Consider the following 16,985-nt stretch of genomic DNA (forward strand, 5'->3'; position numbering starts at 1 on the left):
TATTATCTGATTTCCAGGCACATAGTGCCATTATATAGCACAATCAAATAACTGTGTTAATATCAGTTGTTGTAAAAATGCTGTATTTATCAAAGGTGATTTAAAAGAAATTTAACTTCATAATTCAATGCTTTGAAATTGGGCCTCTGTCTCTTTAAAAACGACGTCTCTTTCTGAAGCTCTGCGGTCAGGAAGATATCACAACATGGTGGGGAAGGCTTCTCTGTGAGGCAGTGGCTCGGAAACTGCACCGCAGAGGAGGAGCTGTGCCTCGAAGGAGGAGCTAGGTCCACCTAGGTGTTTTTCACAGCTGAATGGTTGCCATGGAGATGTTTTTTCTATAAAAGAATAACATTATAACATGATGTAAAGCTGAAAAAAAAGATTCTACATAATTGTGGCCCTCAAAGGTTGCCTTAGCCACAATGGTTATGACTAAAGATCAAAAACTGTTTGTCTTATTTTATTCATCAAACACAATCCGAAAACAACTGGTGAAAATAATCAAGGTAGTATGAACTCTGACCTTTTCATTCAACATAGTTCTGTTATAGAACACAGGATGTATGACGTTTCCAGTCGTTGGTACCCACAGATTGCCACTTCCTTCCTTTTGGTCTATTTTTCTATTATTTACAATTGAACATAATCTGCTGAGTGTTATCTTTTAACGGTCAAATTAAAGGTAGAGAAATGTTTCTCTTCCACATGGAGCGTAAATGATGTTTCCCGACAGAAATATTAAGATGTGGCCATCAAGACATTTCTCAGCTTCAGTAACCTGGATAACATGAAGACACAATCGCAGCCCAGAGGCCACTTCAAACAGGGTTCTTGAATTCAGATGAGTTTGGTGGTTTAAAAGGAACACACACAAGCTCACACACACACACGCATATGTACAATTTACAATTTAAATGAAGCTTTTTCAAGTGCACCATGTGATCATCCCTTTTATTGGTTACATTTGTCTGCTCCATCCATTTCAGCCGTCCTCTGTGTATTCGTCTGCCCATTATGCCGCCAGTAATAAGAGGCTTGAAAAAAGCTGCACACACAGAACCAGGTGGAAACAAATCAACCGAACATGAGGATTGATTTGGAGACTTGACACAGCAAACGTCTGGAGGACAGAGGATCGATCAGGTTAGTGAACTTGTACCATGTTACTCTCTCCTCATTTCCTGCCCACCAGTTTGTTGCTAAGCCATTTTTGCGGCGATTCCTGGTGCAGCATGACCTCATGATGACCTTCTTTTGCTGATATTTGCATGTTTGATTTTGATTTTTTTATGTGATTGGAAGCTTGTTTTGGACTTGTTCATATGTGACCCAGTGTCTGTTTGGTGTCACGGTTCTAACACGACAGATAAAAGAGCAGAACCACGTTGTGTTTTTGTGTGAGCAGCATGACGGGTCCACTGCAAGATTCCCACAGGTTGTCTGTGAAAACATGGACGGAGGAGGATAGTGATCGTGCTGAGAGCACACTCAGCAGGTACACATACACACACAAACACACACACGCACACACACACACACACACACACACACACACACACACACACACACACACACACACACACACACACACATACAAGGACTTTTAAAAGGATCTGCGCTTTTCATGTATTTTTTAAATAAGTGTGGCTTGGTGCTACGGTTAACTAAGCAACCAAAATCAACTGCTGCTGCTTGAGTTAAAGTATAATTTTACTATTAATCAAACTAATCTGAATTTAGAAGTAGGGATGAACCGATACTAAAATTTGGGCTGATATCGATATCCGATATTAACATTACTCTTATGGCCAATACCCAATACTTACTGATATTGTATGTATAAGAGCTGAAACAATTAATCAGATTAATTGTAATGATTCAATTCTTGAAATAATCATCAACTAATTTGGTAATCGATTAATCGTTAACTAGAGTGTACAGAATCCAAAAAACGGCCATTTGCTGAAAGAACAACTCACACTGGGCAGCAATTCAGTCAAAACTGTACAAAAAAAGAGAAAAAAAATAAGTTCAAATCACATTGAAGCTGCAGCAACTAATGACAATGTTGCTGCATTGTCATTTTAACTGTATAGACCTAAGTGCAACTGAGGACCCCAAGAGGTCGACAGATGAACTGCAAAAATAAGACAAGAAATGATGCAACTGAAAGCTGTTTGACATGGAGACAGGTCAATGTTTGAACCACAAAAAAATTCCCATAACAACTTTGGAATATCACTGCGGCTTGACAAGAACTTAATGCAGTTATAATGATTATAAAAAGGTAAATGGTCTGTGCTTTATCTTGTGATACAGATGAGCTCCAGTCATTTGGGAATGTGTGTTGAGTTAGTGTTTCAGACAATATCCTGTGAGTTATTCCAGTATTTTCTGTTTCTGAATGAATAGGGGACAGTCGATATGTGATGACACTTCTTCAGAGCTGCACCATATGGCCACCATCGAAAGGAATTCCCAGAGTTCCTTTCGAGGCCGAGGGGCGCTGTCGAGGTATGACTATAGGCTTTTACTAGAATATCCATGAGTAGTACTCATTATGTTTTCATGTTGGGTGGCTGTGTAAGCAGTAGGTACCAGGGCCGTGCAGAGACCACCAGTGTTGTGGTCAAGACCACCTAACCCGAGACCAAGACAAGACCAGAGTGTATCAAGACCAAGACTTTTAGGGTCCGAGACCAAGTCAAGACCAAGACCAACGGAAGTTGAGACCAAGACCAGCGCCCCGCGCTACATGATACGATAAAATGTGAAATATGATCAAAATTACTTCTCAAATTGATCTAAAAGATCCATATTCCCATAACAACACTTAAGATGTTAAATACTTATTAAAAGCAGAACAAAATCTTTGTTCTGCTTTGGTGCCATCTCTGTGCTACAATCGGCAGTGGTCATCCCTAAAAAGATAACGAAACCATTAAACATAGCAATTGAGGCAATGCCCTGACGGTAAATAACGCTCAACTATGAACACTGACCAAGGAGCAACAAGCAAGAAGGAACCAACCACAAGGCGCACACTGAGACTGTTTTCACCCTCTCTCCTGCTACATGAAGCCAGGCAGTCTGACACCATGGCACACATTACAGCTGTCACTTTGAATGAAAACAATGAAAGAATTATGTGCATGCCATGCATGCTCTTTCGTTCTTGTATTTTGTTTATTTGTTAATTAAAAAATATCAATGTACATAATTAAATAAAATCATCATAGTTACTGCAGTGTACGCAGAACATTACAAGAACAAAGAACGTGTGTTTGTTTGTTAGCTGTGGCCATCGGATTTCTTATAATTTATGCAGCGCTATTCTATTACTGATGATTAGACAGACATCTTCTGCCGCTCAGAGGAAAAAACTGCTGCATGTCTTGGTGAGCCGCGTGCGAGTGAAAGGTGGGGAGGGGGCGGGGGGAGTAACAGAAACACGTAATTGCTTGGTTTTTAATTGGTGCGTTTTGCATCCACTGAAAACAAAGATGTTAACAAATAAACTGGACAGTATGCTGTACGTTTAATGATATTTTCACATATGCGGTCTTGACCGGTCTTGAAATAAAATGCCGAGTCCTCAGCACCCGAGACAAGACCGAGACCAAATGCGGTCGAGTCCGAGATGAGACCGAGACCATCAAAAAATGGTCTCGAGACCGAGACCGATCTCGAGTACTACAACACTGGAGACCACTAAAGGGGCAGGTGCTCAACAACAAAAAAAGGGCACATCTTACCGCATTCTAGGACAGAATATTAACAAAGCCTCTCAGCTTTCAGAGTATAATAAACAATGATAAATTACAAAATTGYGAGATATACAATCAAAGCTAACGAACATCTCTATATAGAGCATACAACTATGCATATGTAAGATATTTATTAGTAATTTCTTTCTGCAGGTCTGTTTTGTTATAGGAAAGTATTGCAATATTCAAACCCGCAATTTAGCAAGAAATTAAATCAGAGCTAGACCACCAGACATATTTTGTCTTTACAGAATTACACTATTAAAAATATAAACAAGGGCACAATGCGAAGCAGAAACGATACTTCAACGTTTTCTGTCATCTGACAAGTAGCAAGTTTACTCCACTTTATTCACCAAAAACTGTTCTGTAATCTGGAACGTTCGCAACGTTGAGCTCCGCAGTTAGCCACCTTACCTCACTGCGCGAGAGGCAACTGCGTCATGCGTCATGGGCAAAAGGTCAAAGGTAACAAGGTGACCGGCTTATTATGTTATACAAAAAAGCAAATAATTTTAGCACATGTTTTTATGTGTCAGAAGAGGGCTTAGGAAATAATAATACCAAAAAAAAAAGACCAAAAGGGCACTTGGGTCCAAGGAGCAAAAGGGGCAGGTGCTCAAGCCCCCCAGCCCACCCTGCACGTGCCTGGTAGGTACTGTCTTATATTGTCTTATATTTGTTTTCTGTTTCAGAACCAATAGTCAACAGTCCTGACGTTGACTAATGTTGATCTGTAAAGACTGCTTTAAAAGTATTCTTGCACTTTGTGTCTGTAGAATAGTGAGTATGGTGATGACTCTGAGGGAATGGGCCCAGAAGAGTCTGGCCGAGGAGACGGAGCGGCCCGATTCCTTTTTGGAGCGCTTCAGGGGCCCGGCCAACACGGACCTACAGGCCCCGCCCAGCAGGTTCAGCCACACCCACACTGGTTCCGAGACAGAGAATGAAGTCCGACGCTCCCGACGCACGTAAGACGCCAAACGACCATCCAACTCAGCCTGCTCTCAATGTGCCGACCCTGATTTGATTCACTCTGCGTTTCTGACTCTTTTTGTCAGGAGGAGGAAGTGGAAGGTTGTGGTTTTATCCCCGTCTGATGATGCTTACTACAACTGGCTGATAGTAATTGGAGCAGCGGTTTTTTATAACTTCACCCTATTAGTTGTGAGGTAGGGAGCTGTTATTGTAATAAATAATAAAATAGCTGCATACCAATTGCGCAAATTAGAATTACTTAATGGAAACACACCACTTTCTAGCGCAATGTTTTTGTGCTAGGATGAAGTGGTTTTTCAGCCTTATCGAAAATGTTTTATTGCGCAAAGCTACAACGGAAACACTTTTTTTCTTGTCACGAGTTACCGGATGTTACTACTGACCGAAAAAACGAAGAAGATGACAGGAAGTGGCAGGAGGAGGGTGATGCGGCATGTTTTTTGAGTGTTTTTAATTGCGTTATTGTGGAAGATCTTGTTGTTTTCAGTTATGTGTATTCACTCTATCCCTGTTTTACTGAAGGGCCTGTTTTGATGAGCTTCAGATGAAAAATGTTCAGTTGTGGTTAGTCCTGGACTACATCTGTGATGGAGTCTACATCCTGGATATTGCTGTTCGTCTCCACACAGGTACTCAGTTAGTAATCCGACAGAAGCAAGTCTCTCAGTGTTGCTGTCAGAATAAAAATCCTTATTCAGTGATGTAGATTTTCAATTACATTGTTTGTTTTGGTCCACATCCCTTAGCCTGGGCATTGTTTGTCTATATGTCAAGGTTTTCTAGATCAAGGCTTGTTGGTGAAGGACGTGCGTCGTCTGAGAGAAACCTACATCCGAACGCTACAATGCACCCTGGACATCTGCTCCATCCTCCCGACGGACCTCCTGTACCTCACAGTCGGGATGAGCTACACGCCTCTTCTCCGGTTCAACCGCCTGCTGCGGCTGTCACGCCTCTTCGAGTTCTTTGAACGGACTGAAACACGCACGAGCTATCCCAACGCGTTCCGCATCTGCAAGCTAGTCCTGTACATCCTGGTCATCATCCACTGGAACGCCTGTGTGTACTTCAGTTTCTCCAAAGTCCTGGGTCTGGGTTCCGACTCGTGGGTGTATCCCAATGCTTCCGACCCCGAGTTCGGCTCGCTGGCCAGAAGCTACATATACTGTCTGTACTGGTCCACTCTGACACTCACCACCATCGGTGAGACCCCTCCGCCTGTCAGAGACGAGGAGTACCTGTTCTTGATATTTGACTTTCTGGTAAGATTGTCATCCCCAAACATGCTGTCCATTGAGTGAACCTGTCCACCGAAGACCGGTCTTTTGGTGTTTCTCTTCCAGGTTGGCGTTCTGATTTTTGCCTCCATTGTTGGAAACGTTGGATCCATGATCTCCAACATGAATGCAACGCGAGCAGGCTTTCAAACCCGCGTGGACGCCCTCAAACATTACATGCACTTTAGGCATGTCAGCAAGGTCCTGGAGCAACGCGTCATTCGCTGGTTTGACTACCTCTGGACTAATCAGAAGACAATCGACGAGCAAGAAGTGCTAAGGAGCTTGCCAAACAAACTGCGAGCAGAGATCGCCATTAATGTCCACCTGGACACACTGAAGAAGGTAAACTCCACTAAACTCCTCTGACATCAGTTTATTCAAGTCTTTGATGCCTTACATTTGCATAACTATGCATCATTTTGCTCTGTCTACAAGAGCAGTCTCAAACTCCAGTCGTCAAGGGCCAGTGTCCTTCAACTTTTAGAGGACCTGACTCCAATGGTAACCCATTATCAGAGCTCTGTAGCATTTGACTCCATGCTAGGGAAGCAGTTTTGCTACTAAATTCATGTGTTTAGGACAAGGGTGAAATCTAAAGTTAAAGGACTCTGGCTTTTGGCTGGAGTTTGAGTCCACTGGTCTGGGATGTTCTTTAACATTCATAAGAACGCTCATCAGAACCTGAATTTTGAATCCCATTTGTCCATAAATTGCCATGTCTTCAATATTGTCTGTTTCTGTGAATGTGTGCGTGGATCCAGGTGCGTATTTTCCAGGATTGCGAGGCAGGTCTCCTCGTAGAGTTGGTGTTAAAACTTCGACCCCAGGTGTTCAGTCCTGGTGACTACATCTGCAGAAAGGTCCGTACTTCCTCTGAAGATGTTATCATTTGTTGATCTTGGAAGAATTGCTAATATCTGTTGAACTGTAATGGTTGACAGAATAGCCAAAACACACTAAAACAGTCCAGTTATTTTACAATATGGGACTCCAATACCTCTTCTTTGTATCCTAGCGTTGCAAGCTCCTTCTCGTGAACAACATGTTTACTACATAAATAACAGAAAGAGATATTTCTACCGTATTTTCCGGACAATAAGTCACACTTTTCTCATAGCATCTTCAAATTGTTACTTATAGCCTAGAAAATACGATACATTGTTTTCTAGCGACGGACATAACACCATACCTATTTACAAAAAATACATTATTTTACAATACATCTTTAAGATGACACATTATTTTAGAAAATTAACACATTATTTTATAGATGTAAACCAACAGCATGGAATCCTTTTTCTCTATTTGGTGCTGGGTGGTTATGATGTGTTAGTGTGAGTCAGATTTCTGCCGCTCAGCGTTTTCACCTTTAAACTCAAAATGAGTTTTAAGATATGTGTTTCTTCTCATCAGAATTTTTCGTAGGTTTTAACTTTTATTTGTTCCAGCTCAGTTATGTTTGTGTTGTGGATAAAAAATATAGCTGGGAGTAGTTTGTGTCTTAATTATTAGTGATTATTTTTAAGCATTTCTCCTTTCTTTTGCAACTATAAAATGGCTTACAGAGGAACCCACGTGAAATTGTCTCTGCTTTTTCCGAGGGCGATGTGGGTAAGGAGATGTACATCATCAAAGAGGGCCACCTGGCGGTGGTGGGGGACGACGGAGTCACCCAGTTCGCTGTGCTGACCGCAGGAAGCTGCTTCGGAGAAATCAGCATCCTGAACATCAGCGGCAGCAAGATGGGGAACAGGCGCACCGCTAACATAAGGAGCCTGGGCTACTCTGACCTGTTCTGCCTCTCCAAACAAGAGCTGATGGAGGCCCTGCAGGAGTTCCCCCACGCCAGGGCACAGCTGGAGCAGAGGGGGCGGGACATCCTACAGAAGGAGGGGCTTCTGGAGGAAGTAAACGTGTCTGCCGGAGAAGAGCTGGAGGAGAAGATGGAGAGGCTGGAAACCAGTCTGGACCGTCTGCAGGTCAGTGTAGCGGCTTTTTATGAAACTTCATCAGTTTTTTTAATTTTATTGTTTTTCTAATTTCCATTATGTTTTTTTTTTTTTTTAATTAAAACAAAACTGATTCCTGAAAGCCTGTCAATAACTGTGACAAATTATTTTCAGACGTGTTTGGCGCGCCTGCAGAGTGAGTTCAACTCATCCCAGCTCCGGCTGAAAAAGAGACTCACAGCCCTCGAGCACAACATCACCACGGCAACAACCGGCAGCGGCTTTCTGTCGGACGCCGACGGCAGCGAGAGCGTCTCCGGCTGCGACTTTGTACGAAGTGAAATCAACATCCGGCTCTGAGGACTCACTTCACACATCTGTCAGCAAATACTGTTATTTTTTTATTTTATTTTCTGTAATTCGATACGTAGACTCAAAATAAAGTAAATCCCAATACGGAGCACAATTTTCGGATTTTTATTTGCTGAAAACAAACACAAAGCGTCTGTCACTTTACGCTTGTTTTTTTCAGTATGACATAAAATACTTTGTGTTTGTAAAGTGGAAGGGTTATCGGGTATAAACATTTTTTTTCTTTTTTTTAAACCAAATTTCTACCTTTTCTGATTAGACCATCTTGCAGATAAAATTGCAAATGTAAACTAACATACAGCATAAATAGATCTTTTTAATCTATTGAGTAGAAATAAAATCCCATCATGCTTTGAGTTGGAACTGTGAATAAATGCTTTAGTTAATAGGAATCTTTTTTTCGTCTTGTTTTGTCTTTTGTATTTGTCCTAATTATGACATTATTGCCTTAAAAATCCCACATAAACTTATAATTTAAGATCATAACTTAATCTGTTTCAGCATGTAAAAAAGAAGGCTGTGTGAAAGGGTGTTTAGGACACTGATATCCGTGTAATATGGTAACTCTGTAACTGGAGTCAATGTAAGCAAGCAAGTGGCTTCTGATCAAAGTCCAACAGCACAAGTCTGCAAGGTATGAGGAAGTGACTTCAGGAGACTGAGAACACTCCAGGTTGAAAAGGTAAAATAATTCATTTGCTGTTTGTTCTACTCAGTTTTTCAACCTGCTTCCAATCCAACATGCTCCTGTTCTATTCAGTGAGGTTTGTTTTCTCGCTAGCTGAATCATTCTGCAGAGAAAAGCTTCAGTTTGGATCTCTTAGTTTGGCCTCATGTACACACACATGCAGGTAGATTTTCTCAGTGCTTTGAAATAACTGTTTTCACTCCATTTTTATGTTTTTTGTTTGTTTGTTTCTTTTAGCAATGCAGACAATAACTCTTGTGCTGGGTATGATGCTGGTGTCAGCAGTGTCTGCTGCAGGGCAGGTAAGAGTTTAGCTTGGTGTGTGCATTCATTTTCTTTTCATTTGCATCAGTAAAATCATCAACTATAAGCAGACACATTCAAACGTGGGCAGAGTAGCCAGGAATTGTACTCAAGTCAAAGCAGAGCTAAGGAAGTGGGTATTTGTATGTGGTCATTAGTTAATTTAGTCCCTGTGTTGTCTTGTCAAATAATGATCTTCAATTTATTCTCTTGTAATTCAGTGTGATACATCAATGCAAAGTCGTGCATAATTGTGAAATCTAATGAAAATGATTAATAGTTTTCAGCATATTTTGGGCTAAATGTTAGAAAGAGCTTACGGGGTAGTAGCCCAGGGCAGCAATTATTGTGGGGTGGCCCACAAAATTTTTTTATGTATTTTTTTTTATGGATGCATGTTTTGAAAACATTGTACTTTATGTAAGAGTCACAGGTCCACATCAGTTGAGTTGTAATAGTATTCTGCGATTTTTAAGACTACAGACAACACCCAAGTAGTTGAAAATTATGAAGTTTTATTTGTTGTTTTTTTTAGGGGACAACATGAAGCTACTGGCCAAGTGACGTATTAAACTTACCATAATCAGTTGGTATAATCGTCTCAGACCTGGTTATTTATAGAACTACCTATTAATCTATTGAAAATCGCATTGGGGAAGTAAAGTTTCTTTAGTGAAAAGGGCACCAAGACGTGGTTTCCAGCCCATGGGCCTACATAGTTGTAAATCCGGCCCTGCATATGTATGTAATCAACACTGTATTCGTCCATCTATGTTGCAGCCTGGTTTCTTAGAGTCCATCATGCTGTCCATCCAGCAGCGTCCCTGGCTCATGGGTGTCTACGTCTTCGTGGTTGGACTTCCCCTCGTTCTCTTCGTCAGCTTCGTGTGCCCTGACAAGGTACTTTGTGTCCACATTGTTGTATTCTCTGGGTAAGTAGCACAGCTGCAAACCTTGGAACTCTGTGTGGTGTTTTAAACGTAGAGGTTCGGCCCACCCGACCAACCGTATTACTACAAGAAAACGGATGATGTCCGACCAGACGACCCTGAGGTCTCCCCGCGGAGAAAATCGGCAAAAACCAAAAGTAACAAAGTCTCTGTTTTTTTTTTTAAATCACATTTGTCAACGTTTCCAAGCTGAAACAAACTGATAATTATTATGTGTAGTTATTTATGATTATTTAAGCTGAAAATGCATTCACCGCCTGAGAAAATAAACGTTTTGTGTGTGTGTCTGTGTTTGCGTAGGATCGCAGATCAGTGAACAGAGCTCCGCAGAGGAAACGACGTCAACTCACAAGAGATTGCTGAGCAAGCAGTAATACTCTCAGTGTGACTAACCTTACTGTTATTATAAAACTACTGCTGGGGCTGGAGCGGTGCAGTCAGAACTCAGTCATGTATAACTGGAACTTCTGACTGTAATGTGGACAAATTAGAAGCTGCTCTGAACCTCTCATACTGATTCCCGAAGGATGTGAATAGATCTGCAACTTACATTTCTTTTAGTAATCGATTAAACTGTCGATTTTTCTGATGATTAGCTGGTTATTCTGATGATTTACATGTTTTATTTTATCTTTAGAGAGATAAACAACTCATTTCCTGTCAGAAACATATGCGTTGGTTGGGTAAAAATACATTTATAATTTATAATTTGGAGGTTAATTGCAGTTTTTCAACCACAAATTTAGATTCACCGTCTAAATTCACCTTCAGTATTCATTACAATGTTTCAGTTTATGGTAATATTCTTCATCAATCACAAAAGAAGCCAAGATGCTTTCTGTATCAGATACTAAATTATATTTTTCTATTGTGTCAAATACTTGCTTCATGCAATAAAATGCTAATTATTTTCAAAATCATTCATTGTTTTTTCTGTGTTTTTTCATTCTTTACTAATTCTCTCTTTTTGCCTCTGACCGTTCAGATGCTGCTATAATAATAAAAAAGATCGGCAGTGTATTAAATACTTATTTTCCGCACCGTATTTATAAAACGAGGCTGTCTGACTGCAATCAGTCACAGAACAATTATGCAACCAAATAATGGAGGAAAATGGCCTCCTTCTGTCCTCTATCCTCCTACAAACGCTGACCTTCAGGCGCATTTACCCACTCCAAACCATTATTTCAAATGGCACAAAGCTGCTAATCAGAAAGACGATGACCACTCAAGTCTCTCAATGACACTCACAGAGGATGGGGTAGATGGGAGCCACGGTGCATTGGCCAGGAAGAATCAAAGAATCACGGTACGATTGCTACCAAGCGACACAAAGCTTGTTTTTAACAACAAGTTTAATATTAGAAACTTGTTTTTAACGTGAAGTTGGTCTTGGCAGGTTCTGGGTACATCTGTTCTGAGCCGTGCCTGAACATTTGGTGTGTTTTATCACCGTGGAGAATCAGGCATTTCTCCAGGTGCTCCTCCTTTGTTTTGACTCAGCTGTAGGAAGATTTTTCCATTCTCCAAGACAAGAATCAAACAGATAAGCCCAAACTCTTTGAAGAATCAGTCTGCTTTACTGACTTCTTTCTTGGTTGTGCTGCAATTTTTCAACAACAGGAGGAAGAGAGGCCCCACCATGGCCCTGCTAACAGGATTGATGATGCTGGCAGCTTGCACCTCATTTGTCAAGGTGAATACTTTGAATAATCCGAATGCTGTTCTGGGGTGTTCTGTAACTGTGCTTTTTAAAATCCATGTACTCCTTGAATTTTCCATATTTTGTCACAATGCAGCCAAAACGGTTCTGTTTATCTGTTTTCACTTCACTTACAGCTGAAAGGTATTGTATTTCATGGTGTGTCTACAACAGACATTATGGCTGCTTATTCAAGCTGTAAAAGATAGCCAGACCTTCAGATGATAACAGGAAGGCTGAACATATTACAGTTTTTCTTTTAGTTTTTAATTTATTCTCTCTATATTATCTCAGAGTTAACATAGAGCTTCACATTTTCTAAAATATATACATAGACGGAGACCCGTTTTTGGTTCGGTGCTTCTAACTGAGGTAATCACTAATAGGTAGCCTAGCATCTCTGTCACCTCAAAAGCGTTAAAATGTCTACTCTGTCATTATTTTGACTATTGTTGTCTGATAGTAATACACTGTTTCACATGAGAGAAACAAATAATAAGAGTGCTATTTTTATGGATTCATTACTGTTTTCCAACAGAAACGGGAGCTAGCTAAACTTGGCATCAGCGTGTCAAAGCCTTACAGAAACATGAGATTGAAAATTTGTCCCAAAATTTCCACATTTTTAAAGCTGCATGTATACAACGTTTATAGAAAAAGTATGTTTTTACATATTTGTTCAAACTATCACAATGTCGTATAATGACGTGGCAGTGTAATATGAAACAGATAATCATCTTCTCCCATGTGCTGCTATTGTCGTCTGGAAAAAAACGCACCGTGCCGACAGATACAACCAATTAGAACCAGGAGGAGTGTCTTAACGCTGTCAATCAACCTCGTGAATGTGCTCCTAAAAATGCTAATGGAAAAGAAACAACTCACTGTTACCCAAAATCCGTTTATCTGTCATCATTGGAGGCCCTGTTAGCTAGATTTAGCATTCACGAGAGTCTCCGCTGACGAAGAGAAGCTGTATAGCAGATGGCAAGAGGGAGGCATGTGTAGGGGGAGGAGGCACGTACATGGGATGATTGACAGCGCGAAGACCTGCCTCCTGGCTCTGATTTGTTGCTTCTAGTTAGTACTGGGACAAGGCACAGAAGCTTGATGTTTTTCACAGATTACCTGCCTCATACTGTACTGTCACGACACAGTGAGATTTTTATATATTTCCTACAAAAGCTGACATTTGTGCAGACTTAGTTGTCTATTTTAAAGGCTTCATAATTTCAGTGCGTTTTATATTTCACATATTTTCTACATTTTGCTTTCCAACAGGCATATTTGAAACCAAATGAGATAATGGAAGGGAATAGATGTGAACATTTCAGGGACCACACATATGTGTGTATGTGTCTGTGTAGGCGTCAGACGGCTGCGGCGGGGAGCTGGCTCGGTTGCGGCAGCAGGAGCAGCTTTTGAAGAGACAGCTTCAGAAACAGGAGCTCCTCCTACACAGCTTACAGCTGATGACCCAACAGGGCAACAGCAACGATACCGGACCTGACCGGGTCCAGGACACCCAGCAAGCAGGTCAACGCCCACTGCCTCGCACCCTCAGAAAACCCTGTGAAAACCCTGTGAAAACCCTGTGAAATCCTTGCTGAAGCTGTATTTGATTATGCCGTCTGTTGGATAAACGGACTTGTGTAAATCTGTGTGTCAGACTGCTCCCAGGTCTACAGTTCTGGATTCAAATCCAGCGGTCTGTATCGGATCAGGCCCAGAGGGAGCCCTTCAGTGGTCAAAGTCTACTGTGATATGACTGAAGGAGGAGGATGGACTGTCCTGCAGAGACGGGTCAATGGCACAGAGGCATTTAACAGGTGTGTCTGCAGCATGCTGCATCATAGGCATTGGTACAAACTCAACTGTCTGTGTAAAAAATAAGAATCTCCTCAACTATCAATCCATCAGGTCATGGATAGAGTATAAGGACGGCTTTGGAGACCTGAATGCAGAATTTTGGCTTGGAAACGATAACCTGCATTTTCTCACAACACAAGGTTAGTATTGTTTTGCTTGGTAGACTGAAAACTAACACATGCAAATGCTGTTTTAAGTGTCTACTTTGTGGAAAAAGCCATGTGTAGCTTTTTCTGTAGCCTTTGTTTGTCTGCTGCCATCAAGTGGTCAAAATAACAACTATTAGTGCTTTGGAGAACACTTGTGTTGTCCAGAAATGTCATCTGCTCATCCACTTTCCCATCGATGGCCGCAAAATTCTCGCAGGGTTGCTGGTGTCTACCTCTGGTGTTCTTGCTGGGATTCCAACACCAGGACATTCTTGTATCAACGCAACAGCGCTTAAATTTCTACAGGCCACATTGTATGCTGCATAAACTTATCCTTTTTCTTGTGGCTCCTTCTTTTGCAGGGAATTATTCAATGAAGATCAACTTGGAAGACTTTGATGGCCACCAGCGCTATGCTGAGTACAAGAACTTCCAAGTAGCAAATGAAAAGGTCCAAGTCCTAAATGTTGATGGAATACATTATGTGTAGCACTGTGTGTAGTTGTTTGAAGATTAAAAGGGAATATTTTTTTTAAAGAAAAACATATTAAGTAACATTATATCTTAATTTCAACCCTATTGCAGCAGGAAAACTGTAAAAACAAGTAAGCATATTAGATTTTAGACAAAATTTGGATTATGCAAACTATCTAGCTACCTAGCTAGATAGTTCCTAGCTAGGTAGCTAATTGTTTCTTAATTGGAGTTTTAAGATGCTTCTTAAAACTCCAATTGCATAAATCGTAGTGGATTTATGCAAAGCTCATTCTATCTAGTCATAACCATCGTCACAATTGCATTGGAAGGTTATTTACAGAGAATAACCTACCTTTATTTCCACGGAAAATAAAGGTAGGTTAATCTATTTCCACGGAAAATAAAGGTAGGAGTTGGTGCTCTAACTATGATCTGTCAGTGTGACTGGGAAAAAATACTCAAAAAAATTTAAGGTCAGGTATGCAGTACTTTTTACACAGCAGGATCATTATTGGTGCATTGCTTCCTACCTGAGGGTCCTGTTTAAAAGAAACATTGACTTTTGTCAAATTAAAAACCTACCTCAAATGTGACATCTTAAAGGTTTCTGTTGACAATACAAAGTTTTAAAGACTGGAAGTGATAGGAATCCATTTCAATCTTGGATCTCTGGATATTGGCGACTAAATTTGATTTATTCAGTGTGAAAACACTAAGAGTCAAGAGTTATTAACGTTATTCATTTAAAAAAACATCCCGAACTCTTGGAACCTCATGCAAGTTGTTATTTTTTTATTTCCGTCAGTAGGAGCACTACCGCCTTTCCTTTGGAGACTATGTTGGTACCGCTGGAGATGCTTTGACTGGAAGCTATCAGGTTCCTGAGGTCAAATGGGCCAGTCACCAGGGCATGAAATTCAGCACCTACGACCAGGACAATGACAACTACAAGGGGAACTGCGCTCAGGAAGACAAAGGAGGCTGGTGGTTCAATAAGTACGAGTCTAAACAAAAATCCACATTTATGTCTTCCAATGACATTAACAAATACATGCTCTGTTCGACTGGTATTTTCCGTAGATGCCACTCGGCCAATCTCAATGGCGTGTACTATCCCAACGGACACTACAGTGCTTCCACGGATGATGGTGTGGTCTGGTATCCTTGGAGAGGGTGGTGGTATTCGCTGAAGACCAGCATCATGAAGCTGAGACCTGTAGACCACAAAACCCGTCTCACTGATGACCAGGTGGTAGTTTCTCTCAAGCCACCTTCCTAGGTTATGCTTGCTTTGGGAAATGATGAACAAATGGAACAAAAATACTTTGCAATCACCCATATCTTTGTAGTACTTACAACTGCATTGACCATTTCCTCATAATATATAAGAATCCTGTACTGTGTCAGGGCAAAGCTGAGTTGCATACACAATACGGAACAAACAAAGGGACAAAATTGACAACGTGTGAAAGTTTTGGTCAGTTCTTCAGACTTGAATGTTGTAAGAGGAAGTTGCATCCAGCTGTCTGGTTTGAAGACATAAGAGGAAGTCTGATGTCAGCGTTATTGAGAAGTAATGAAACATTGGATTGACATGAGGTATTATCACACAGCTGTAATTGACTGAACATGTGTATTTTATCTGAACAATGGAGTGGCATAACCTTTCAAAACTACCCTGTCAAGCATTGTGCTGGTTCAAAGCTCTTCATCAAATGTGCTTGCTAATAAATCCATTGCTTTTTTTTAAGGACAAGGTGGTTTGTTGTCTTACTTTTGACTCGTTTCACAACTTGAAACAACGCATTGCTAGGCTATGGAGGATTTCATGTGGTCCATGAAATCCACACACAGTGTAACATGTGACTTTGTGATCACATTAGCAGGGGACAGATTCCAAAGTGAAACATAAGCATAAGTCCATCTGATTTCCAGTTATTTTCAACTTTTTTCTAAACCCATCTTGTAGTTTGTTGTTGCTTCTAGGAAGCAAATCTTATCTTGGGTTGGTCTATAGACGTGTATGTTTGTGATTACTCCTAGGGTATAAATAACCAGAATAGAATGCAAAATACAATAAAACAACTTTTACCCATGTCCGATTATGCTGTTGTAACATAATAAAACTCACCTTCTATCTCTAATTACCATACTAATATAGCACTTTTGTACTCTAAATTACTACATAGTCTAGATTTAAAGTAAAAGGTTTTCATTTTAAACAACTAAAATCAAATATATTGTCATAAACAAAAGGACTGTGTGTATCTCCATGCCCAATATGGCAGATTATTCTGCATAGATAGATTTAATAGGATATTCAGAATGTTTACTCCAGAAAGGAAGAATGTACTTGCGAATATCTGGAAATGCAGACCCAATACTCCTAAGTCAGTGACCTTTAATTTTTTTTACACATGCATGTCTGTCTTCCAGCCTGTCCATAAAAACGAAGTGTCTTTTTGCTCAATAAAACA

General features: G+C 40.6%; 2 protein-coding genes across 6 annotated transcripts; both read left to right on the plus strand.

Moving 5' to 3' along the window:
- Window positions 1-906: 906 nt before the first annotated feature.
- Window positions 907-11,231, plus strand: LOC103471015 (cyclic nucleotide-gated cation channel-like). Of its 5 annotated transcripts, XM_017307239.1 has the most exons (16): window positions 913-1,146; window positions 1,409-1,498; window positions 2,416-2,517; window positions 4,550-4,741; window positions 4,832-4,942; window positions 5,292-5,398; window positions 5,544-6,031; window positions 6,113-6,391; window positions 6,811-6,909; window positions 7,651-8,028; window positions 8,173-9,052; window positions 9,152-9,221; window positions 9,296-9,360; window positions 10,142-10,261; window positions 10,346-10,448; window positions 10,612-11,231. In XM_017307239.1, exons 2-11 carry the CDS (start codon window positions 1,410-1,412, stop codon window positions 8,356-8,358), a joined length of 2,031 nt encoding a protein of 676 aa, XP_017162728.1. In that variant the 5' UTR covers window positions 913-1,146; window position 1,409; the 3' UTR covers window positions 8,359-9,052; window positions 9,152-9,221; window positions 9,296-9,360; window positions 10,142-10,261; window positions 10,346-10,448; window positions 10,612-11,231. The 5 variants fall into 5 exon arrangements, with proteins under 5 accessions (XP_008417997.1, XP_008417996.1, XP_017162728.1 ...); XM_008419774.2 differs by lacking the exon at window positions 9,152-9,221 and having other exon boundaries at window positions 911-1,146; window positions 1,370-1,498; XM_008419773.2 differs by lacking the exon at window positions 9,152-9,221.
- A 519-nt stretch (window positions 11,232-11,750) lies between these two features.
- fgl1 (fibrinogen-like 1) lies at window positions 11,751-16,270 on the plus strand. Its single transcript, XM_008419781.2, has 7 exons — window positions 11,751-12,007; window positions 13,381-13,549; window positions 13,683-13,842; window positions 13,934-14,022; window positions 14,394-14,482; window positions 15,317-15,504; window positions 15,589-16,270. The coding sequence occupies exons 1-7, from the start codon at window positions 11,954-11,956 to the stop codon at window positions 15,785-15,787; spliced, it is 948 nt and encodes a 315-aa protein (XP_008418003.1). The 5' UTR covers window positions 11,751-11,953; the 3' UTR covers window positions 15,788-16,270.
- The last annotated feature ends 715 nt before the right edge of the window (window positions 16,271-16,985 follow it).

This window comes from Poecilia reticulata, linkage group LG10 (genome assembly GCF_000633615.1).
Source record: "Poecilia reticulata strain Guanapo linkage group LG10, Guppy_female_1.0+MT, whole genome shotgun sequence".
NCBI classification, from domain to species: Eukaryota; Metazoa; Chordata; class Actinopteri; order Cyprinodontiformes; family Poeciliidae; genus Poecilia; species Poecilia reticulata.

Bases quoted from the DNA above. Each gene is read 5' to 3' on its own strand.
- LOC103471015 (XM_008419774.2), top strand. From the start codon at position 1,410: ATGACGGGTCCACTGCAAGATTCCCACAGGTTGTCTGTGAAAACATGG. The intron at 2,518-4,549 runs GTATGACTATAG...TTGTGTCTGTAG, and splicing joins GGCCGAGGGGCGCTGTCGAG to AATAGTGAGTATGGTGATGA. The intron at 4,742-4,831 runs GTAAGACGCCAA...TCTTTTTGTCAG, and splicing joins GTCCGACGCTCCCGACGCAC to GAGGAGGAAGTGGAAGGTTG.
- fgl1 (XM_008419781.2), top strand. From the start codon at position 11,954: ATGGCCCTGCTAACAGGATTGATGATGCTGGCAGCTTGCACCTCATTT. The intron at 12,008-13,380 runs GTGAATACTTTG...GTGTCTGTGTAG, and splicing joins CTTGCACCTCATTTGTCAAG to GCGTCAGACGGCTGCGGCGG. The intron at 15,505-15,588 runs GTACGAGTCTAA...TATTTTCCGTAG, and splicing joins GGAGGCTGGTGGTTCAATAA to ATGCCACTCGGCCAATCTCA.